Source organism: Tursiops truncatus, chromosome 8 (assembly GCF_011762595.2).
Source record: "Tursiops truncatus isolate mTurTru1 chromosome 8, mTurTru1.mat.Y, whole genome shotgun sequence".
Taxonomy (NCBI): Eukaryota; Metazoa; Chordata; class Mammalia; order Artiodactyla; family Delphinidae; genus Tursiops; species Tursiops truncatus.
This window is the reverse complement of record NC_047041.1, coordinates 73,027,815-73,054,383: the sequence shown is the minus strand read 5'-3', so window position 1 is coordinate 73,054,383 and position 26,569 is coordinate 73,027,815. Positions and strand designations below refer to the sequence as shown.

Genomic DNA, 26,569 nt, shown 5'->3' with positions numbered 1-26,569 from the left:
AAACATATATATGTATATACATGTGTACGTGTGTGTGGACACAAACACACACACTCTCTCTCTCTCATATCTTCCAGTCGGAAGAGTTGACATTAACAGTTTCTTATAGTTTTAGTAGACCAGGTTTCCTTTTAGGTTAACACGGCCTGTTTTCCTTTTTCTAGAAGAAAGCCATGGATTTATGATGTTCGGCCCTGTACTAAGTGAGCTGAAGGAAGATTTATAAAGCAAATAAACGGAAAGATTTACAGTTCCTTTCTCAGAGCAGCTGAAAATTATGGAAAAACTCATTGACCTATTAAGAGGAGAACTTGGTTCAGTCAACCAGAAACTAAGTGCACCTAAGAGGCTTCCAATTAATCCGTTAATTTAAACCCTTTGTCTTCCTCCAGTAAATATGATGGAGGGGCCTGTCGAATCCCATTCATTCATTTTGAAGTGTAACTACCTGTGGCCATTATAAACAAAATGTCCTATTAGACTACACACTAAGCATCAATAATGTGGATAATAATTAGAAAATGAGGAAACTGGCAGGATTAGAAAGAGAAGGGCAATGGAGCAGACAGCTAAACGAGAGGAGCTGATTTTGCAGGATAACCTAAGGAGAAAGGAAGGAAGCCGAGGGGAGGACTCCTGGGTCTTGGAGGAAGGGAACGACAGCATGAGAGCAGGAAGGTGATAGGTCCAGGTCTGCTATTCATCTAGGTTCTTCCGTGAAGTTCTCCATTTGGGAGACACTAGGAAAGGGATCTAGGAAATCCAGGAGGGTGTTCCTTAACTGTGTGGTCTAGGACTGTGAAATAAAAACTGCCCAAACTGTTTCCTACCGAAGGGATCCAAATTATGCTCCCGGGGCCCACTATAAGAAGAGAAAGTAAAAACAGATAAAACACCTCATTGAGTTCCTCTGATTGTTTCTTCTGTTTTTTTGTTGTTGTTGTCGCTGTTGTTGTTTTGTGTTTTTCTCATGGAGACAAATACAGTCTGAGATTAGGGTTGCGGGCATACCATTTATTAACAGAGTAACCTCGGGTAACTCATTTATCCTCTCCAAGCTGTGGTTTTATGAAAATAAAAGTAGTACCTTAGCTTGTAGAGTTGTAAGAATTAAGTGAAATAATGCATGTAAGATGCTAAGCACACGGACTGCCACTGAATAGATGCTGAAGACATGGTAATTGGCAGCAGTGGCAACAGCAGCATCATTATTTGTTTACCATGGGGCTGAATTCGATCTAATGATGTGGTTTTGTATAAAAACAGCTGGCTTAGGTATAAAAAGATACAGGTTTAATTATAACGTCTGAGCCTCAATTCCCTCTTGCAGAGATAAGAAATAGGATTACAGAAGCTAAGCGATCTAACTCCACTACTTAACTAATGGGGTAACCTCAGGCCAGCCACTTGACTTTTCCTAGCCTTAGGTCCTCATCTGTAAAATGAGAATATCAATATTTTTATTAGGGTATAATATGAAAAAGATGAAAAAGCACGTGAAGTAATTATATAAAATATATTACTAAATATTAGCAGCAATGATAACTACGATTTATTCATTCGCTGATGCACCCAACCATTACAACAGATTAGCTTCTACATTCCAGGTGAGGCTTGATGTTAGAAACTCAGCAGGGAAGGAAGCAGACAAAACCCCCTGACTCTTGGAGTCTACTCTCCATGCTAATAAGAGTGCCTTGTGTCCAGTAAGTATTCAAAAAGCAATTTGAGTATGTTTTAAGAGAGGATCCTAGTTTCTCATCTATGAAATAGTCTTAAAATGACAATCCATATTGTACAGGATTTGATAGAAGATTAAGGAAATAGAATATATTAAAGCACTTGATAAACTACAATGCACTATACAAATATTTGTTATATTTATTCTACTCATACATACGCTTAATGGTCACATATTCAGCAATATCAAACCCAAACTTTACCAAATGAGGGAAAAGAAGAGGATGAACCATTTTCTTAATCATTATTCTGAAAAAAATAGATTCGTGATGCATAGGTTAGACAAATTCCTAATGAGAAAAAACAGATTTTGTAGGAGTTCACATTAAAGAAGATTTCTTAAACTTTTACAACTCACTGGAGTCATAATATGAAATCTTGAATCTGTAATATAAATATCCAGAAATTTCTGGGAATCCCCAGATTTGTAAACATTAGTAGAGCCTATAATTTAGGTAGTAAAACACATTAAGGACCATTTTCCAAAATGTGTTCCACAAAACACTAGTTTCATGGAATGATAAGAGATTTCACGTGTTAAGATGATTTCACGTACAAATAAGTTGAACAGATGCTAGGTTAAACACAGTTTTCTAAGGGCTTTTTAAAGCACTGAATGCAATTCTGATCTCTGGTATGCAGCATGTTTGAAACATATATGAGCAAAAGAATCATTCCCTTCTTAGGACAAGTGGAATAAACTTTACAAATGCTACAGTGAGCACACTGCAACACTGGGATGAGCCCTCCAGATCAACAAGAGGGGTTCAATACTCAGTGACCAGTGGATAGCCACAAAGCTGGGTGGGGATGTAGAAACCAAACTGCCCGCCTGTCACTAGGTAACCGGTTAAATTCCAGTGCACTTTGGCCAATTACTGTATGCCGTGGACATTTATTGTCTATACTAAAATATATTACAAATTATGTTCAAAAGTGAAAAAAACAACGTGAACACTGTGTGTGTGTGTGTGTGTGTGTGTGTGTGTGTGTGTGTGTGTGTGTGTGTAGTGTTCAGGCTGAGTTTTTCACTTTCAAATATAATATTCGTAACGGCTAACAAGGAAAGTCTACTTTTGAAGCTATACCAGAACTAATTACATAATAAGTGGTGGATTTCAATTGCATCCTCAGGCGAGGCCCAGCTCTTAACAAAGGATTGGGGAAGAAGGCAGGCAATGCACTGAGATATATCCAAGAAGACTCAAAGAAGCCCCTAATTTTGATCACCTATGGGAACAGCATTAGTGAATGATAGTAGATAATCATTCACTACTAATGAGTTGCAACTCATCAAAAAGGCTTTGGAAAAAAATCCACGTTGTGGAAGTACATTGAGATACTGGGAACAGAAGAAGTACCAAAACCACTTATCTTTTTGAAAGGTAAGCATTTCAAACTTCACATTAAACAGATTCCCTTTGACTGCCTACACCCCAGACCAATAAAACCTGGATGTGAGAGAAACTGCCCAGCCTCCTATGGCTTTGCAGAAGAGTAGCCCAGGAAGGGAGAGCTAACTAAAGATCCCCAAGCATCCTGAGAATCGCTATTTATCACAGCTTGTCTGCAATTGAGAAAGGATGCTCTGTTTACCCTGCCCTCCACAAAATGCTGTGCTGGTGTGTCAGAAATATAATATTACTTCTGTGTAAGAAATTTGACACAGACTAGAACTGGAGAAAATGGACACCTGGGCAGATGTGTCTTGGCAAATTAAAAAAAAAGTATAACAGGAATCAACTGGAGTTATTTTTCCTCTGGATGATGCCAACGGGCTATGCATTACTTTCTGTGTCAGGAGGACCCGAGATTAAGTCCTGTCTCTGTCATTTACTACAGAGCAGTGATGTGTGGTGTTGGGTTTCTTTATTAACCGTCTCTAGATGGTTCGGATTAAATAAGGTAACAAGTATAAAGACCTGCCTAGCACAAATGCTAAGCTTTTCTAGACAAAGGAAAACTATCAAATACTTGAGAGTGTTCCATTTCCTACCACCAATCGTTCACTTATTCAATAAATACTTAACTGAGTAGCCACTCTCTTCCAGACACTGTCCTAGGTGCTAGGGACACAGCAGTGAACAGAACAAGCAACAGTTCCAGCCCCTTAAGGTTCCAGAACCTTACATTGTGAATGCTCATTTCCCTTCTTTCTTCCCAACCCTAAACGAATATATTTATTACCTTGTCAGTCAAATGCAAAACCTAAGTTTGCACAATGCTAGAGGCATTGACAGGTAAACTCTCATCTACCTGCTACACCAAATTCCTTTCGTTTGGCTCAGAAAAGTTCCCATTAGATTTTTGAGGAGCCAGGTGTCAACAACAGAAGACAAAGTTCAGCATTTCAGCAGCAGCAAGAAAAGTGATAAACAGCCAGAAGTGAATGGGAAGAAGTCCCTGAATCTCTGCCGCAGCTCCTCAGAAGCTGTTAGCTAGCACTGGGCTTTCTGCAAATCTTTTCAATACTATAAAAGGAGGGGAAGGCTCCTGTAAAGATGTGCAAGCTACAATTGGAACACGTGTCAAGGTCGCTTTTTCCACTTTAAAACTGGCAAAGAAATTAACAAGATTTCTCTATGAGATGCTAAACACCTTCATGGAAAGAGGCCATAGAGCCCTGAAGTTTATTCATGGGGAATCGTGACTCCATTTATTCATCGGTTCATTCAGAAAGTATTCCCTGTATATTTAGCATGTTCCAGCCCTAGGCTGGGTCTTGGGGATACAAAGACGAATCAGACATAGCCCTGAACTTTGAATAGCTCTTTACCTAGAAAATATGTTAAAAAGTAATTAAGAGGGGTGGGCTCTTCCTCTTTTCCTCTTTTATTTTCCTCAGCATTCACCATCCCTTTTTCTCTTCTACTCCCCATCCAAATTTTGAAGTGTACTTCTGCAATAAAGTTTATTGTTAAAAAAAAAAAAAGGAATTAATATCCTGTGTGACAGGCACTCTAATACGAGTCTGAACAAAATACTATCAGAGCCCAGAGGAGGAAGCCACTAAGTCAGCCATTAGAGTTTGCTGCGCTGTAGATGAAGCAGCCAGAGAACTGACTCTAATTCCACTTTTCAGATAATATCCAATCTACCCTTCACATCCACTCCATCAACCAATCCTGCCAGTTTCCCCTCCTGCCCTTTTTTCCACCTCCACGTCCACCACGACACCTTGCCTAGATGACTCCAACAGACTGACAACTGGAGTCCCTGCCTTGCTGTTATATTCCGTCCCCCACTGCAGACAGAATGATTTTTCAAAATACACATCAGATCTTATCACATCTTTCTTAAACCCTTCAGCAACTTCCCATTGTTCAATGTGGACCCTGAACTTCACAGGCTTACAGGATGCCTCCCTCAGCACTCACCACTCTCCATCTCCCACCTCTCTTGTACCTCCAGATCTTGAAAGATGTTGTTCCTCCCAACTCTCACACTGATCTCCTTCTTACCCTCCCTCTGGTTTCACTAACTGAATCTCATCCTAGTGTCTCTGCTTGAATGTCCCATAGCATCCCCTACTTACCTTCCCAGTCAATCCCAACCTTGCAAAACCCCTCTCTTACGGCATCTTTCCTGGTAGTTACAGGAATTAGACCTCCTCTTCCTTACTACTCACTGACGCATATCTTGAACCGTAGATTGTAAGACTGAATTATGTCTAATTGAGCATTTACCACACTTAAACGTAACATTTAACTAAAATCCAATTTTGTACTAGATCTTACCTTAGACCTTTTTGCTCACTTGAGTTCCTATAACAATTCTTAAGAGACTAATAAGGTAAAAATTGGCACACTAATTTTACAAAGCGGAATGGAGAATGATGAAGTTCCCTGCTTAAGTTCACAAAAATAATGGTAAAGCCAGGATTTCTAATTCAAGTGCACTTAATCTGAGTCAAATCTTTCTATTATCCCCCTGCTATTCTTCCCTAATCATTCTGAGTGTACAATTCTTGTTTTCCCAGGCAAGCTTCATAACAAAGCAGAAGCCACAGTAGGCATTATACCAGCCACAATACCAAGGGCACAATTAAAACTCACTGATTTGAATTCTTCTCAGTCCTGTCTAGATATTAGGCATCTTGGAGATAGCCAAGAGGTATATATATATTTTCTTCTAATGTTTTACTTTTTTTTTCCTTTTTTCAACATCTCCATTGGAGTATAATTGCTCTACAATGGTGTGCCAGCCTCCACTCCATAACAAAGCAAACAAGAGGTATATATTTTTTAAACAACCAAAAATGTTTAAGTCTACTAAATTCCCATTTCCATTTAAAGCTCTAAAACTTTGACTTGTCCCTGGAAAGTGAGCAGGGATTTTTTTCCCCTTCCTTTTTTTTTTCTTTTTTGCTACATAAAAATGCTAAGGACTGTACACAACATAATATATGCATAATGTCTTTCAAGGAGACACTCTGAAGTCTTAAATTACTGCACAGTAAGCCAAAGGTGAAAGTACCTCATCGGAAAATAATCTAAGACCATCCCTGCAGGCTTTGCCTCTGTGTACCATCCAGCCCCTCTGATAGATACACCAAAGAGCACAGCAAGGAAGATTCCCCTGGGAAGACGCCAGACACTGGGGCACCGAGCTCTCAGAAGGAAGTCATGGTCAAGAATCAGATGGAACATGTCTGCGAGGATTTGAGGAAAGACACCAAGCAAGGCCAGACAAGCTTATTTCTTTGATTTAATGATGCTTTATTTCCTCGGCACCCATTGTGGCCAAGTCTGAGAACCCATGCAGACACCACGATGGAAGCACTGTTACCTAACCTGGCTCTCTGCCCCCAGCATCTCCCCAGCCAGTGTTGCCTCCATGTGACTACGAGATTGACTTTCCTAACGTATCAATTCAGTAATGTCCTCCCCACCTCAGATCCCCCACTAAATTCTCTGTGGCCTACAGCGGAGATCTCTGCTTTTAATCATGTATCTTCGCTGATACCAGTTTGGGGCATGTACCTCCTATATGAAAATATTTATTTAATAAAATACATATATGTGTTATTATACTAATATAGGATGTACATTATAAAACTTACACCAAAATAGAAATTTAAAGGATGAGATGAAAATAAACTTAAATGAAAGTTCTAATATTTTTTCCATACCCCAATGGATCCAATTTCTCACCTGCTGTTATGTCTGCATCCTACATGGGTGTACACTGGCCTACAGAATAAAACTCAGGCTCCTTAGCATGCTTACAATGCTTTTCACCATCTGACCACCAGCCGTATCTCCATTCTCATGTAGATTTATACATAAAAGGAGATTTACTATAGGTATTGGCTCAATACCTCATACAGACATTGTAACACACATGTTATGGATGTTCAGATGTCCCACAATAGGCCACCTACAAACTGGAGAACCAGGAGAGTGGGTGGTATAACTGAGTCCAGGTCCAAAGGCATGCACACCAGGAGCCTGCTGTTATAAGTCCTGGAGTCTGAAGGCCTGCGAACCAGGAGCTCTACTGTCCCAGGGCAGAAAAGGATGGATGTCCTGGCTCAAGGGAAAGAAGGAAACTATCCTTCTTTTGCTCTTTTGTGCTATCTGGGACCTCAATGAATTAGAGGACTCCTGCCCATATTGGTAAGGGGAGTCAAATGTTAATCTCTTCCAGAAACACCCCCATAGACACACTCAGAAACCATGTTTTACCAGCTGTCTGGCCTTCCCTTAGCACAGCCAAATTAACACATAAAATTAACCATCACAGTTAGATATATAATCTGTGTGTGTGTGTATATGTGTGTGCGTGCACACGCATGTGTGTGTGTAAGTATATCTCAACCCTAAATACCTGAAGGCCAAGTTCTACTCCAAGCACTGCCAAAGATGAAAATATTTATTGTTACTATAACGATGAATAATTACATAATGTATAAATATGTAATTATCATCATCAGTAAGTTACAGTACAGAGCTACACTGCTCTAGCATTTACAAAATATTGAATACTTTCACATTCAACACCTTATTTAACCTGCACAAGCAACCAGTACTATTTAGTAGATGTTTAAAAGTCCCGTTTGGACCACGAGAAAATCAAAATACAAAAGAACTGAGTGACTTTCCAAGATGACCCAGCTGGTAAGTGGTAGAGGCAGGATCACTCAATATCTCCGTATCCTTAGTTCACGTTCTTTCACTATATCACTGCCCTGGGAGTTGTCAAGAAAAAAAAAAAAAAAAAATGGAGTGAAGGAAAATTCTGCCAAGCAGGAATATTTGAGGATAGCTGACTACCAAGACAAACTCTGAGGCACGGACAACCTGCTTAGTTCTCCTGCCAAGAGCTCTCTCTCCCACATTCAAGTGACTTTAATTTTTCACTTTCTTTTGCTATGCTACTTGAAATTTAACAGTTGGGGGGTTTTCTTAATCAACAGGCATCCTCTTTTAAGAATACATTTATCTCTGGGAATGTTATATGGATATCAATCATTTACAAATGTGTGTAAACTTGTTTCATGAATTGTTTTCCTCCTAGCATAAACCTCAGAACTGTAGCACATGAGAAGCTGTAAATTTTGTTTGGAAGGAAGAAGAGATGGGTCACTTCGGGACATGAGGTGTATGGGGATAGAGCAATTGCAGATGAGGTGATACAGTGAGGGCCATGGGGAAATCTGGAGATAACACAAACAACAAAGGGGAAGCAAGATAGTGAAATCCTATCTGGTTTCCACGTGAGCAAGTTTTCCTACAATCAGTTGAAACCAGAGATACATATGGGGGGATTCAGGAAATAAACAAAAAGTAAGAGGCATAAAATTAATGGGGGAGATTATTTTTTAATCACTTAGTAACTGTGGGAAAACTGGAAAACTATTGACCTAAACAGATTCTTTTTCTTCCTAGGCACACAGCTGGACAACATTTACCAGCCTCTCCTGCAGTTAGGTAAGGCCAGTCACTAAGTTTGAGACAAGTGGAATGTGGCCAGGACTGGTCCATAAAAACCTCATGGCCATCACCTTCCATTCCCTTTCCCCTACCATGGAAACCTGGGAAGCCACGCTGCACATGGCGGAGCCAAAGAGAGAAGGAGCCTGGGTCCCTGAATCACAGCTTTGAGAAAAGCCACCTGCCAACCAGAAGCATCCACTTCAAAGCCTATATGAATAGAAATAAAAGCTTCTATTTTGTTGAATCCCAGAGAATGTTTTTTTTTTCTATAAGCAACTAACTAAAACAATTTTTTAAATGATGCTTTTCTTATCAAAATTAAGAAAGAGCTACAATTTCTCTCTTGCTATGTGGTGAAGAAAGTCAATCTATAGCAGATAATGGAAGTGCAGTTTACATGGAATGAAGCGAGCAGGCAGCGTCAGAACATTACACGAGTGGGGTATTAGCAAAGCAAAGAGCAGAATCAGCCCCCAAAATACAGATTCTAAGTGGCAGCCCTTGATCAACACTAACAAGACAAACTGGACTCAAGAAAGCAGTGTCAGATACAGAAAGGCACGAATCGGGGAGAGACTTTCATTCATTCATTTATTCTTTAAACAGTTTGGTGCACCCATCACATCCTAAGCACTTTCCTAGTGCTGGAGATACAGTGAATAAAATAAAGTCACTGCCTTCCTGCAGCTTTTATTCTAAAGGGAAAAGTCAGATCGTAAACCTTTAAACAGGAAAACACAAACAAGAAAACAATTTTAGGGCTTCCCTGGTGGCACAGTGGTTGAGAGTCCGCCTGCCAATGCCGGGGACATGGGTTCGTGCCCTGGTCCGGGAAGATCCCACATGCCGCAGAGCGGCTGGGTCTGTGAGCCAGGGCCGCTGAGCCTGCGCGTCCGGAGCCTGTGCTCCGCAATGGGAGAGGCCACAGCAGTGAGAGGCCCACGTACCGCAAAAAAAAAAAAAAAAAAGAAAACAATTTTAGAAAGTGCTATGAAGAAAATAAAATAATTAAATAAAATGAAAATGGTATAGAGGAGCTGAGGGTAGGAACAGAGCTAATTAGGTGAGGGTAGTTAGGGGAGACCTTTCTAAAGAGTGACATTTGAGCTACAACTTAAATGATGACTGGAAAGGGGATTTGCCAAGATCTAGGTGAAGGGCATCCTAGGGCCAAGTAAGAACTATTGCACAAGCCTATTGAAGGAATACAAGGAGTTAGAGCCTGATGGGAGAAGAGAGAACACAGGAAAGAGTGGTACGAGACGAACACAGAGGAGTAGGCAGGGTCCAGTTCACACAGTGCCTTACACAGGACCAATCCTGGACATTATTCTAAGATGCATGGAAGCCATCAGATGATTTCAAACAGAAGAGTGGCATAATATGACTTACCATTTTAAGAGCTCACCCTGATCGATGTTTGGAGAATGGATTATGGGGGGCAAGAGTGGACACCATTGCAATCACAAGCCATGAGATAAAGGAGGCTTGGACTAGAGGCGGAGCAAGACACGGGTCAATTCGTGATTCATTTTCCAAGTAAAACTACCAAGACTTCCTGATGCAGCAGATGTTGTGGGTGAAGGCAGCCTGGAATTGATGATGACTTCTCCATCTAGTGACCTCAGCAACAGGATGGATGAAAGTGTCATTAACTGAGATCGGGAGAAAAGTATTTGGGTTGGCCAAAAAGATCATTCGGGTTTTTTCCGTAACATTCTACTGAAAAACCCGAAAGAACTTTTGACCAACCCAATACATGGTCCTCTGCTCTCAGAACCGTGGAACTCAGGAGAGCTCTGTAGTACAATAGTTCAGCTACATGATGAGTTCGCTTGGCTTCTATGTGCTGGCTTAGAAAACTCATCAACACTCAGGACATTTTTATCATGAAGAAATAACTAAAAATTCCAAATATCTTATAAATGATCTTTCAAAACATGGTTAAATTGAAAAACAAGAACAACAACAAAACAACAAAAAGACAAGTGCTACTTTAACCTCTAGTCCTGACCACTGCCCCAGTTGGTTTGACTGGGGCTCCTTCCTAAGTAAAGAGCTGAAAAAATAACCCCGTGGTTCAACCCAAGTGCAGTAACCAAGGTTTGGATTTGGGCTATATTTTTGCTGTTTTAATTCCAAAAAGAAAGTTATAGGGAAAAAAAAAAGTTATAGGGATGGGGGTGGGGGGATGTCATTAAGAAGAGGCAAGAGTTTAAGTAGGTGGGAGAGCAGGAGTAGATGCTTTTGTAAAGCAGCCTTGGGAATAAAGAAGCAGAGGCAAAGAAAAGCCAGGCCCAGGAAGAAAGCTCAGCTCTATCTCCTGCTAGGAGGAAAGGGGCAAGTGGGTTATCACACGCAAAGCAATGGCTAGAGATCTCTGTCCTGGGAAGGCTGACGGGGAAGGTGAGGGTGGTGGTGGCAGTGAGATTGTTGCCAGATATCTGAATACCAGAAGATCTCTCCATTAGTCATGCAGGCTAAATGAGAAAGGGAAAAAAAAGGATACCCCGAAGTATTCTTATCTCAAACATTCTGAACCCCTGGAAATAAATTTGAGCAGGAGCTTAGAGTTAAGCTTTTACTAACATGAATAATCCAGAAGAGGCTTTTGATCCCTGCGCTGTCCAAAGCAGGAGATTGAAGCCCAGATTTGAGCATAAACTAGGCTACATGGATCATGAGGCGTGTGCATTTTATAAAATTTCAAAACAAGGGTTACCTAATTAATCCTTGGAGAATTAGAAGTATAACTAAGCATACTCACCATTTTTCCATTCATTCTCTTCATCAGGAATTCACAGGGGCTTGTTTCTACAGCAGTGCACTCACTCTAGCCACCGCATCCAAAAAATATCTACTCCCTTAGTTCTTCTGAATCTTCTTTCTGCTTGAACTCCGACCTTTCTGCCACTTTCCCAGCCTCTTAACACTCTAAGGGTCAGACACTGTCATCATTTTCCGTCATGCGAAAGAAGTTATAAATCACCTTGCTAATCAGTTGCTGTATTTCAGACATCTCAGCAGTTTTGTTACATGACATTATTAAATTCAACCCAATAAAACTCATTTTGTTCCACAACATATTATCCTTGAATTCAGCTCCACTTGTGTTTCTCCAAGGAAGGAATAACTTCATCTTTATAAATTATTATACTTGGTACCTCACTGCTAAAAATATGCTCCTGGCAGAACTGATAAAACCTGGTCCTTCCTACTAAGAACACTCTCCCCTGCTACCTTCCAATTCTCCCAAAAGATGCAGACGTGAGAAGCCCACTTTCTCAAAGTACTGGTCTCAATGAGTACACACTCTTCCAATTCCAAGAAAGATCCTCATAAACACTGATATAAGTTGATGATGATAACTGTTGTGACCCACTAAATCACTAGTAAATACCAGACAATTTGCTAAATTTTTGACCTGCATTGTCTCATCATCTTAATTGGGAAAACCAATTTCCCACATCGGAACTGGCCATAATAAAGCACTGGTTTACAACTTGCGGTCTGCAAAATATCTATTACCTGGCAGCAGGGCCAGAGCAGACTATTAATGATCCATACAGTTCAGACTTTTTCTAGTAACTCTCAATGCTTGCTCCATAAAAAATTACTTTCAGTCATGAGCGCTTAGTTGGAGGTATCCTTCTGAAACTACAAGATGTGGGTCAACTAATTCAGGCAGGTGTACCAATAGGCTTAGGCTAAGTCACACAAAGGTAACAGATAATTGCACCCTCCAAAGTTTCAGTGATTTACACAATTATTTCTCACCCATGCCACATGTTCCTCACCTGTCAGCTGTCACACAGCTCTATGTAGACTTCATTCTGGAACCCTAGCTAAAGGAGAGGCCCTGCTCTGGAACAATGCAGGTTTATGAGAAAGAGGTGGAACCCTGTAATAGCTCTTAGATCTTCTACTACAAAATGGTACACATCTCACATCCATTCAGATTTCATTAGATGAAGGAGATAGCAAATATTTTGAACAATACCACATTGGAACAGGGTGGGGGATGGGAAGGAAGGGAGCAGCATAAGTCAGGGCATAAAACCCTGGAGGAGAAATGAGTCGAGTATTATCTTTATTTCATTTCTCTGAGTCTTTCTGTCCTCACTTGCAAAGTGGAGTTCATGTGGCCAACGTTACCATTTTCCTCAGACATTTACTGAAGGCTCAAAGAATACAATATATATAAAAGGAGTTTGAAAAATTCAGAGCACTCTGTAAGTAGGAGACATTATTTAATACTACTTGTAGTACTCTCTATGCCTGGCAGATTGCATGATGTATACGCACATCACATTGTTCTTTATTCTTCAATGTAACTTTTTACTATAGGAAGAAAAAGTTTATGAAACTCTATATAGACTCCAAATTCAAGAAGATCATGAATAGACCCCAACTGCTGTACTTTCCTCAGACACGACCTCTAATTGAAGCTAATGAATCAGAAACCATTTAAGACCAACCCATTGAAAATGTCATCCCAAAGGTAAAAAAGCCTCAGTAGACCAGATTCATAAAACACCAAAGTCCAACTACAGCAATTCTCAAAATGGGGAATGTTCCTGCTCGAGTCAGACGAGGCAAAATGAAACGAAATCCCGTGAATTGCATCATAGCTGACAAAGGGTCTTATTATCTTCTATTGATTGTCCAGGAGTTCCCATATCTTCTCTATGGCAATTTCTATGACAGTCTCTGCAGAGCAGGAGTCCCTAATACACAATCTCTCTGCTACTACCTTAGGAAGTTAAGAAAATTGAAAGTCTTTTGTGCTTCTTTTTCCACTGAAAGCCTGAATAGGTTTTTCAAGTTAGCCTGGACAATGTATGTAATATTTTGTTTTAATTTGCAAGCCAGTCGTGTTCATCATCGTTTGTGAAATACGGGTCATTTTCACTCCACTTACTCAGAGAAAAAAATAACTTGCCTGAAGCAGTTCATAAGTTATCTACTCCTCTCTATGCTATAGTGAAACAATGAACTCAGCCTCTGAGAGTCTCTAGTACCCAGGCAGGCACGTGGTGAGCATCCCAGAGGAAAATTCTGAAGACAGAGCTGGGCAAATGGCCATAAGCTAAATTTTACCAAAAAAGAATGTAGTATACATAGCTTTCTGCCCACCCAAAACCACCCATACACCTGCCTCCTACTGCTACAACTCTAATTAGTTCAGACAAAGGGCAAAGATCATTTAGTCTCAGGGAAGGCAAACCCCCTATTCCAAATCCGGGGGTTGGACACAATTAGCCCAAACCAATGACAGTCATCTCGTTGGTCTCAGGGTGGAGAGGATATAATCCTGGTCTGAAAAATAAGCAGAAGATTTCTGCATGGAGAGAGAGGCAAGGAGGTTACAAAGGACCTTCTAGGAAGGACTTTCTTCAAACTTAAAAACACAGAACCTGAGAGGGCAGACAGCAGAAGCAAGAAAAACTACAATTCTGCAGCCTGTGGAAGGAAAACCACATGCACAAAAAGACAGACAAAATGAAAAGGCAGAGGACTATGTACCAGATGAAGCAACAAGATAAAACCGCAGAAAAACAACTAAATGAAGTGGAGATAGGCAACCTTCCAGAAAAAGAATTCAGAATAATGACAGTGAAGATGATCCAGGACCTTGCAAAAAGAATGGAGGCAAAGATCGAGAAGATGTAAGAAATGTTTAACAAAAACCTAGAAGAATTAAAGAACAAACACCTAGAAGAATTAAAGAACAAACAAACAGAGATGAACAATACAATAACTGAAATGAAAACTAAACTAGAAGGAATCTATAGCAGAATAACTGAGGCAGAAGAACGGATAAGTGACCTGGAAGACAGAATGGTGGAATTCACTGCCACAGAACAGAATAGAGAAAAAAGAATGAAAAGAAATGAAGACAGCCTAAGACACCTCTGGGGCAACATTAAACACAATAACATTCACATTACAGAGGTCCCAGAAGGAGAAGAGAGAGAGAAATGTCCTGAGAAAATATTTGAAGAGATTATAGTCGAAAGCTTCCCTAACATGGGAAAGGAAATAGCCACCCAAGTCCAAGAAGTGCAGAGAGTGCCAGGCAGGATAAACCCAAGGAAAAACACACCGAGACACAGAATAATCAAACTGGCAAAAATTAGAGACAAAGAAAAATTGTTAAAAGCAATAAGGGATAAATGAGAAATAACATACAAGGGAACTCCCATAAGGTTAACGGCTGATTTCTCAGCAGAAATTCTACAAGCCAGAATGGAGTGGCATGATATATTTAAAGTGATGAAAGGGAAGAACCTACAACCAAGATTACTCTACCTGGCAAGGATCTCATTCAGATTCAACAGAGAAATCAAAAGCTTTACAGACAAGCAAAAGCTAAGAGAATTCAGCACCACCAAACCAGCTCTACAACAAATGCTAAAGGTATTTCTCTAAGTGGGAAACACAGGAGAAGAAAAGGACCTACAAAAACAAACACAAAACAATTAAGAAAAGGGAAATAGGAACATACATATTGATAATTACCTTAAATGTGAATGGATTAAATGCTCCAAGCAGAAGACACAGGCTCGCTGAATGTATACAAAAATAAGCTCCATATACATGCTATCTACAAGAGAACCACTTCAGACCTAGGGACACATACAGCCTGAAAGTGAGGGGATGGAAAAAGATATTCCATGCAAATGGAAATCAAAAGAGAGCTGGACTAGCAATACTCATATCAGATAAAATAGACTTTAAAAGAAAGAATGTTACAAGAGACAAGAAAAGACACTAAATAATGATCGAGGGATCAATCCAAGAACAAGATATAACAATTATAAATATATATGCACCCAACATAGGAACACCTCAATACATAAGGCAAATGCTAACAGGTATAAAAGAGGAAATTGATGGTAACACAGTAATAGTGGGGGATTCTAACACCTCGCTTACACCAATGGACAGATCATCCAGACAGAAAATTAATAAGGAAACACAAGCTTTAAATGACACAACAGGCCAGATAGATTTCATTGATATTTATAGGACATTCCATCCAAAAACAGCAGATCACACTGTCTTCTCAAATGCACACAGAACATTCTCCAGGATAGATCACATCTTGGGTACAATCAAGCCTCAGTAAATTTAAGAAAACTGAAATCATATCAAGCATCTTTTCTAACCACAACGCTATGAGATTAGAAATGAATTACAGGGGGGGCTTCCCTGGTGGTGCAGTGGTTGGGGGTCCACCTGCCGATGCAGGGGGCACGGGTTCGTGCCCTGGTCCAGGAGGATCCCACATGCCGTGGAGCGGCTGGACCCATGAGCCATGGCCGCTGAGCCTGCATGTCCGGAGCCTGTGCTCTGTGGCGGGAGAGGCCACAACAGTGAGAGGCCCACGTACCGCAAAAAAAAAAGAAAGAAAAGAAATGAATTACAGGGAAAAGAATGGACAAAACACAAACACATGGAGGCTAAACAATACATTACTAAATAACCAAGAGATCACTGAAGAAATAAAAGAGGAAATCAAAAAATACCCAGAGGCAAATGACAATGAAAACACGACAATCCAAACCTATGGGGTGCAGCAAAAGCAGTTCTAAGAGGGAAGTTTATAGCTATACAAGCCTACCTCAAGAAACAAGAAAAATTTCAAGTAAACAATCTAACCTTACACCTAAAGGAACTAGAGAAAGAACAAACAAAACCCAAAGTTAGTAGAAGGAAAGAAATCATAAAGATCAGAGCAGAAATAAATGAAATAGAAACAAAGAAAACAATAGCAAAGATCAATAAAACTAAAAGCTGGTTCTTTGAGAAGGTAAACAAAATTGAGAAACCATTAGCCAGACTCATCAAGAAAAAGAGGGAGAGGACTCAAATCAATAAAATTAGAAATGAAAAAGGAGAAGTTAAACAGACACCACAGAAATAGAAAGCACCCTGCGAGACTACTACAAGCAACTCTATGCCAATAAAATGGACAACCTGGAAGAAATGGACAAATTCTTAGAAAGGTATAACTTTCCAAGACTGAACCAGGAAGAAATAGAAAATATGAACAGACCAATCACAAGTGATGAAATTGAAACTGTGATTAAAATTCTTCCAACAAACAAAAGTCCAGGACCAGATGGCTTCACAGGTGAATTCTATCAAACATTTAGAGAAGAGCTAACAGCTATCCTTCTCAAACTCTTCCAAAAAATTGCAGTGGAAGGAACACTCCCAAACTCATTCTACAAGGCCACCAACACCCTGATACCAAAAGCAGACAAAGATACTACAAAAAAAGAAAATTACAGACCAATATTACTGATGAATACAGATGCAAAAATCCTCAACAAAATACTAGCAAACAGAATCCAAAAACACATTAAAAGGATCATACACCATCATCAAGTGGAATTTATCCCGGGGAGGCAAGGATTCTTCAATATATGCAAATCAATCAATGTCATACACCATATTAACAAATTGAAGAATAAAAACCATATGATCATCACACACACACAAAAAAAACACAGAACCTCACACAGAGAAGATTTTTAACCCCTGCCCCTTCCTTCCTTCTTTGGGATGCTGGTATGAGGACACCATGTCTGGGGCTATGGCAGCCACCACTCAACCACAGGAAAATAAGCCCAAAGCCCAAGTGTGCTGAAGATGGCTGAATGAAGAGAGAGGAGGGCGTTTGCTCTAAATGTTGATATTCACTCTACTTGGTTCTCAGTGCCTCCCATCCTGTTGCCCAGTATTTGACCCCTGTTTTAGTCCCTGAGTTCTATTCTTAGACTGTAAATGGGCTCTAACGTTTAGTCATTTCTCCTTAAGTGCTATCCTTCTCATTATGAACATGCCCTCTGGAATTGCAGAATGTCCCCCTGATCACAGAAAAATGACTAAAGCCCGAGGACATTACCATGACTCAAGGGTGGTACCACAGTATACACTGACCCAAGGCCCCGCGCACACGAGTTGAGAAGCGTGTTCAAGGAAACAGGGATTCAGACCTAGAATCGCCCAACATAATCAATAAAATAAGGCCTCACAAAGGGTAGGCATAATACCACAAATGGTACCTCATAAAATTGATTCTATGTAACAAAAAATGAGGAGAGAATCAAAGAGTCCCAAAACAGCATTGGTACCAGCAATTTCCTCCCAGGTTCTGCCAGGTCTCAATAGCTAAGGGGAGCCAGGAATGGTGGGTGTACTGCTTCCAATAGACAACTAAAACACCGGCCAATGGTAGAATCAAGATTCAAATTATTTTGAGGTTCCTTCTATCATTTTTATAATTGTTCATAGTCTCTCCCCACATATAGCAGAAGGTAAGAAAACAGATTTTTTAGACCATTACCTGGCTTGTGGGATTTTTTCATGATAAATGGAGAAGAAAATGTTCACATTTTTTATTTTTAAAATTACAGTAATTTTCTGACAAAAAATACAAAATAGCATAAGGTAAGATATAAAAAATAAATGTTAATGTGAAGTATTGAAATTAATAGTCCTCTTCCTCAAAACTGACAAATAAGTAACATGATGTTAATGGATAGATGAAAAGGTTCATAACTAAAGGGCAACTTCACCCTCCCAAGTGGCATGTCTCCCAAATCAAGTTCAAATCTATACAGGTAAGCAAAAGGAAAAAAAAGTGTAGAAAAAAGTGTGTGTGTTGGGGGTTAACTATTAGTTAGACTTATATTGCTAATGAGAACCAAAGCAGTAATAAAGAAAGTCTTCCAGAAGAAATGAAAAACAGAGGCTTTCTACCAGGTTCTGAACACTAACAGTAATTAGAAACATTTCCTTAACAACTTTAGTCAAAGTCAAAAAGTTAAGCAGGGGTCAACAACATAAAACAGAAGAATGGAAAGGAATTTACCATTATTGTCATCAACTGTCTTTACCTTGACAATACTTGACCCACATGAGAACCAAATCAGTAGGAGGACAGTGACCAAGATTTTGCAGCATTTATTCCAGTCAAGACATCTACCTTCCTAATTAACAGAACACCAAGGTTCAATAATACTAGTAAAGGTGACAGGAATAATTAGGTCCAACCAGGATGGAAAAACAGCCTAGCCATCACTTTGCCTATAAGAATTTCTCTAAACTGATGGAAGAGAGCCAGTGAGCACTGGAGAAATGGATGGGCTCAGATTTTAGGGCACTGTACATGTAAATCCAGGGTCAGAACTAATCCCTGATCCTCTGCTATATTAAAGGAAAAGGAGTATGCAATGCTTGCCCCCAGCACGCTGAGCATGGAAAGAGGAGTTCACATAAGACAGAGGAGTTGCTCTGCTCTATAAAGTAGAAAAGGGGGGTCACTGATGCTTGAGGCCACCAACCTACTATACCAATCCATGTGCCAAAGTTATGAGTCCATCTGTCACTGGGACTTTTAGTAGAGTTTGGGAATTAGCAACACATGAATCAGTCATTAGGAAACACAACTGAAAAAAAACTCTGCCCTTGGCAGGTGAAGATGATGGCAATTGGGTATAAGCTAGTATCAAAGCATCCATTCAAAAAGAGGATCCACCATGTAACATTTAACTGAAATTGAAGAAGACAATATACCCAAATAAGACAACATAAAATGAGGGGTTTAGGGTTTTGCTGGTGATTGAAAGGTCTTGCTTTTACATGCTACTAAGCAGCCTGGATAAGTCAGAAGAAGAGAATATCCTAGATTGTTGGTATAATTTTTTATAGGATCCCACAGGACCAGAGCCAAGTGAAGGCTTTCATTCTTCAACCACATCTACCAGGAGTATATTTCTCACAAGTTAACTTTATTAAATAGTTCACTTACCTTCACAGTAGGCAGAGTCTCCCTGGACAGAGATGTAACCATTCTTACACTCACAAGTAGCTTTGGTATTCCAGTTTTTGCACTCTGAGTTTTCACCACATTTAGGTCCTTCAGCACAAAAGTTATGACCTAGAAGAAGCAAATAAAATTTTACATCAGGAAAGAAAAGAATAAAAGACTTCCAAATAATAAAGCATGAGACATTTTTATTATATGTCAGCATACATGAGAACACGCCTTGGCAATATGCAAAGGTAAGCTGGCAAGGGGGTAGAAGAGTAGGACTAGGAAACGTTGGACCATCCCATGCTTCACATTTTTTCCCCCTAATATACACACTTGCTAAAGTTGTTCCTTCTTGAAGGCTTTTATCCATGTCGATCCTGAATCTTCTTTCTACTGCCTTCTTATATGACTTGTCTTTCTATAATTGTTTTATTGCAAAATTTATGATACATAAGAGATACATAAAATGAATATATATGAATATATAAATAAAATGAATACAATATTATCAGTACCCCTTTATTACAGGTCCCCAATGAATCCTCCTCCCAGCCATCAGACAACTCTCTTAATTTGTGTGTTAATCACTCCCTTACATATTTTTATAGTTTTACCATACATAGGTATGTATTTCGAAATTATAGATTATTTAGTTTTGCCCATTTTGAACTTCACATGTGAAATCATACTGTAATATCTTCCATGGTGGGTTTTTCTATTCACCCATGTTAATGTCTATAGCTATCTTTCATTTATTTGTCAGTGGTGTATAATATTCCATAGCATGAATATTCCAAAATTTATCCATTATACTACACATTGACATTTGAGTTATTTGCAGGTTTGGAATTACAAACAATGCTGCAAGGAATGTTCTAGAACATGCTTCCTGAGGCATACACTTTTTTAACCACATGTTTAACATTTCTTTGCCCAAGAGTCTTCTTGAATCTCAGACATTCCTTCTAGGATGGTTATTTTTCTTAATGTATCCTTTATAAGTTCCTTTAATGAAGATATTTTGATAGTAACTGTGCTCAATTTTAATTTATCTAAATATGTCCTTTGACCACCCTCTTAATTGAAAAATAGCTTTTTTGGGTATAGAGTTATTTTGCCTCATCATTTTGAAGATATTCCATTGTTTTCTGGCTTCTATTGTCACTGTTGAGAAGTCAGTTGTTAACCTAATCATCATTTCTTAGTATGTGACAAACACTTTCTCTGTGGCTTTTAAGATCTATTTTATTTGGTTGTTTGCTTGATGGGGAAGGGGGTTTGTTTGTATTCATTAACTTTAAGGTATTTAGGTGTGAATTTATTTTTATTTATTCTTCCTAGGATTCCTTGGGATTCTTGAATCTAAAGATTAAATCTTTTATCAATTTGCAAAATTATCAGGTATTTTCTCTTCAAACATTCTCTTTTCACCATTTTATCTATTCTCTCTTTCTGGAATTCGAATTAGATAAATATTATTCCTTCCTTCTCAAGCTCTCCTCCATGTTTCTTAGACTTGCTTTACTATTCCCTTTGCTTTTTTCTATGCTGAAGTCTGTTTAACTTTGGATGTATCTTTTGGTTTATTAATTCTCTCAAGTAGTGTCATGTTCTGTTTCAGTCATCCATATCATTTTTATTTTACTTACAATTTTATTTTGTAGAATTCAATTTCTTTCTTTTTCAGTCTCCTTGATCAAATTTGTGGTCTCCTATTCTTTCATCTTTTAATTTCCTTTTTTAAAAACATATTAGACATATTTTATACAGATAACTCCAGTATCTTCAGTCTTCTGACTTTATTAAAGTAAAATCAGCCTCTGATTTTACAGTTTGTTTTGCTGAGTATCATGCATGAGGACTTCTTTTCTTGTGTTTTGAGTGAGTCTTTTATTTGTGAGCTCATATTTTTTAGGATTTAATCTGTGGAAATTACTTGAGGTTTGGGCTGTAAAATTGTATTTCTTCAGAGAGCATCTGTGTTTGCTTTTGTCAGGTGCCTGAGGGAACTATCAACCCACCATCACTTTAAATTACATTTTGCCTTGGGGCATAAGGATTGAGCCACACAGATAGAATAAATTTAGGCCCTAAGCTTTCAGGAATGCAAACTTTTCTCTGCCATACTCGCTATCTAGAGTCGAGACTGATAGGCAAGTCTTCTCTTGCAGAGTGGATTTTTCCTAGTCACCCACTGAGGATTTACCCTTCAAGGTTCTTGATTTATGCATCTCACACCAGCCCCAGGCTTTGTCTCCTGTCTACTTAAACAGTGTCCATTAGAAGCCAGATGCTACCATTCTACCCTCTGGGCAAATGCCAACTCCAGTGTGTTAACTTATCTCAAAAGAATCACCCTTTTCCAACATTTCTGGTCTCTGATTTTTTTTTTCTCCTACCTCTATGACAAGCTGCACCAATTTCCTCCCGACCCCCCCAAAAATTTATGTTACGCATCATTTTTAGGTGAACAAGAATAGGCTACGCCCACCACAGGAATTGTGAAGTTCAAATATAACAAGGTATATGAAGGTGCTTTATCATCTTTAACTCAGTACATTTTAGCAAATAATAATTATACTGCTACATCACATATTGCAGTCTCATAAAAAAAACAACTGTTCTTGGAGAGGAGATCTAATTTATAATTCAGGGTCTATACCAATAAACAAAATAAATCGCTTTGCCTGTCTAGGTACGTATACCAGGAAAGGACAACATCAGTGATTTTCACACTGTTCCTCAGAATCTTGGGCACAGATGAGTTGTCGGATAGGGCTCAAGTCCCCCACCCCTGATTCAAATAGAATAGCTTTGCTTTTATATTTTTGATATAGTGATCATGTGAACAACAGTTTCTGGCTGTAAAAAATATAGAAAACACTGAACTATATCAACTCCAAGTTTAATTCCTTTTGGTGATAACATTCTAGAATGTTTTTCCCTTAAAACAGAATTTTAAACCAACACTCTTTAGACCATACTTAGTCTAAAAGATAACAACTCTTATTAAATAATAACATTCATGTACCTATATGTCTGGCATTACACTAGATGTTTTAAATGGGGATAATAATATACCTTATTAATATGTGTGGAAAGAGTTAAATGCGCTAACCCATATAAAGCACTTAGAGCAATTCTTGATACGTACTAGGTGGTCACTAAACGTTAGCCACTGTGATGAGAATGATAATGATAATGATAATGATAATACTGACAACGACATAGAAGTTCAAATAAGTTGATAACACTGTTATCCTCAGCTTCAAGATAAGAAAAGCCCAGACTCATTAATATCTAGCTAGTAAGTGGAGATGCTAAGATTCTAAATTAAGTCTGGTAAGCTCCAAGGCCCATGTACTTTTCCTGTATCCTCTCACAGAGCAAACCTAGCAAAAAAAAAAAAAAAAAAAAGTGAAAGATGTAGATGCTCCTTGTGACGTTAGAGAGTAGACCCACAGGCTTGGGGGAGCGTGGCATCACATCCAGCCTCGCTATCTGACCTGCTAACTGGAGATTGCCCCAATCAAAATCAGAGGAAGAATTTGCTGGACTTGTGAAACATGTGTCAGTCAAGAGCACTTTCACAAGGACTTGAAAAGCTTATAATAACCATTAAAAGTACGTGATGTTTTTGCTAGCAAAGGGACAATTTTTAGGCATCATAGCTTTCTTTGCCAGAGGAAGTGCCTGGCCTTCCCTCCCCACGTCAGAATTGATCAATTAAGTTATCACATTTTCTTTCATTATAATCCTTGACTCAATGTCATATGTGCATCCTTTGTTACATGGCTGCGTTTTTGTTTTTTTTTTCTTTCCCAAGACTGCAACTGTCCTCCTTCCACATGCATTTGACAGGCTGGAAAAAAGCCCCTCAAACATTGTTGATTTTCCAATGCATATCTATCAAGCACGTGCCATATCAATTCACAATGCAGAGAGTTGGGTCAATTGTATTTCAAGGACAATGAAGGGCCCCTGTGAGACAAACCCAGTTTATGGACAAATCCACTTTGGCTGGGCCTCACCGTTGTGCCAAAAACACATGTTTTGTTTTTTTATAATTAATGCAGGCCTTTATTCAAGCAATATTTACTCAGTGCCTGCTTGCCTTTATGCACGAGTGAATAACATCCACTGAATTTGTATGGGGCACCTACTCTGTGGACTGCAGCACCACGCAAGCTCCCGGGGGCAACGTCAAAATGTGTGAGACATTCCCTGACCACAAGGAAATTAGAAACTCTAAGGGGATATAAGCTAAATACAGGGGTAGGTAAGTTGTGAGCAGTACAAATTATCATAGTGTGTCAGAGAAGAAATCCCTTCCAGATGATGCAAAACTTGACCTTTGATTCATCACAGGTAGAAACTTGAAAAGGGGCAAGACACAGATCCTAGTGGGAGGAATGGAACTCCAGCCCTTGAGGAAAAAGGGTAAGTTTAAAGAACCTCAAATAATCTGGCACAGTTGTAATAATAATGATTAACAGTTACTGAGCATGTAATATATGCTAGGCACTCAGTGAAGTGTTTCAGATGCATTAACCCATTTAACTCTGTTAACAACCCTATGAAACTGGAATTATTATCCCTATTTCACAGATGTAGCAATTGAAGTTCAGAGAAGTTAGTGCACTTGTGAAAGTACACAGAGCCATATATATATATATCATATATATATATCATATATATATATCACCCTCTTTCTTAAATCACTTTTTTTCCCAGAATCAGAAGCTGTGACCAGATTGTAGAATACACACGCACATGCGCACACATACTCAATATTCACGTTATTTTACTTGAATATTTTTAATAAGTAGCTCTAGAGTCTGTGGAATTATCGTCCTATAATTAGAAGCACACAGTGACATCATTTAACTAGTACTGGTCCAAATACAGAGAACACTTTTATTATAAAAGCTGCTATTTATTGAGTTTTTCTAACTTGCCAGGCATAGAGCTTCCCTGGTGGACCACTGGGTGAGACTCCGTGCTCCCAATGCAGGGAGCCTGGGTTCAATCTCTGGTCAGGGAACTAGGTCCCACATGCCACAACTAAGAGTCCACATGCCACAACTAAGAAGCCCGCATGCTGCAACTAAGACCCAGCACAGCCTAAATAAATAAATACATAAATAAAACAGATTGGGTCATGTCACAATCCCCTTTAAAAATCTGGTGAGGGCTTCCCATTTTACTTAAGAAAAAATACAAAATCCTTAACTTTGATTTGAAACAACAAACAGGCTCTCCTCTCCCTCTGTCATTTCCCTCCAATTGTATCAGCCTTTGTTTTTAATTCCTCTAGTACTCCAGTCTCTTTCCTGATTCAGGGTCTTTGCAAGCTTGTCCCACCAACTCAGAACATTATGAAACATCCCTGCCAGAATAATTTCTACTCAGCCGTCAAGTCCCAGCTTAAATATATTCTATTCAGAGAAGGCTTTCTTGTCCCTCAGGTCTAAAGAAAATCCCATTACTCTCTCCCATACCACCCTATTCTTGTTTATAGCAGGTATCACAATTACTAATTACATGTTAATTTCTGTGTTTATTTGTTGAATGTCTGTCTTCACATGAGAAGCTCACTTCTTCAAGGGAAAGGACCCTGTGAGTTTGTTTCCCTTGTGCCTAAGGCAATATCCAACACATTATAAACACTCCAATATTTGTAGAGCTAATGACTAAATCCTCAGTCTTTCAAAACTAGAACTAAAGGAGTGTTTTAAAGATGAATAAACCAAGCCTCAAAGATGTTAATTACCTTCCTTGTGGTCACAGTAGCTAGCAGGGTGAAAGAGAGATATAAACCCAAATATGATTCTAATACCCAGTCTCTCTCCACCACTCTACACGACCTCCCAGCCATAATTTTAATCATTAAGGGACATTCAAGGAACGCCAACCCTGACCTGAAGAGACCAGTACTCCATCAGTCATTAGCAATTTCTAGTCCCTGACATGCCTTGAACCTTTCAAAGGAACAAACCTTATTTCTTTCTCGAGCACACAGTCCATTATTACTTGCTGCTTGGGGACTCAAAGTCAGAAGAAAAATAACATCACACGACAGAACACCATCCATGGATGAGATACCAAGATGAGTAAGACCCACTTGGAGCTTATTTACACACGAGTGATGGAAATGAGCAGATGCTCAGAGGAAGACACACAATCTGCTGAAATGGGATTCCAGGTTTTATTCCAAACACCTCCTTTAGTTCCTGGCAGAGGTACTATTCATTCATTTGACAAATATTAAGCCCCTGCTGTGTGCCCAGCCGCTGTGCTAGACAACAGGATATAACAAAAAAGCCACAGGCATCATAAACATGCCTTCATTCATCTAACACTCTAGCAGGGATGGCTACCCTTGAGTGTTGGGTTACAGGAAATATTGTGATGGAGAGGAGCAAGGTACTTCCGGAATGTATCACAGAGAAGGGTCCTAACACTAGGTATCAAAAGGAGATTTGAGGGATGAGTGAGGTTGACTGGACAAATCATAAGAGTTCCAAACACAGGGAGCAGCATGTGTCCACGACATGATCAAGGAAACTAAAGAAGAAACGTTAAGTGTTGGGGTCCTATTTTCTCCTCTCATTGGGAGCGGTCTAAAATTTGGACTCCCTTCATGGTCCTGAATCTAGAGTTCTATTGCCAGTGAAAGATCAATAACACTTGTAAAACTCTTTGCTTTCTTTAAATCCATTGGCCTAATCTGCATATAATAAACCCTGCCCCTCATAATGAAGCCCTCACACTGCCACTCCCCAGATCCCACTCTGTACCTTTTTATAATTACAGCAAACCATCCACCCATTCTGCTTCATCTCTGGTTTCTCCATCCAACAATGGATAAGCATCTTTACGGTTGACTACTGTGACTTCTTCCACAGCAAGGAATGAATAGGTCACTACCCCTGGGCAGGAGTTCGTTTCTCTAAGATAAAGTTTGATTCCACATAGGGCACCACTGCTTGTCCTCAATCTCCCGCCCCTAATGCATCCCCCAAGGGTCAAGCAGGTTACCTTTGGAATGACAATCCGA

At 39.3% G+C, this 26,569-nt stretch overlaps 1 protein-coding gene across 2 annotated transcripts in view; it reads right to left on the bottom strand.

Annotated features, from left to right (window-relative positions):
- The window catches only part of NELL1 (neural EGFL like 1), an 869,596-nt gene that overhangs the window by 619,021 nt on the left and 224,006 nt on the right, over window positions 1-26,569 (bottom strand). For both annotated transcript variants that reach the window (XM_019947892.3, XM_019947894.3), the window contains one exon: window positions 19,504-19,632. In XM_019947892.3, the coding sequence (XP_019803451.2) occupies window positions 19,504-19,632 (129 nt within the window). The remainder of the gene's footprint in view (window positions 1-19,503; window positions 19,633-26,569) is intronic.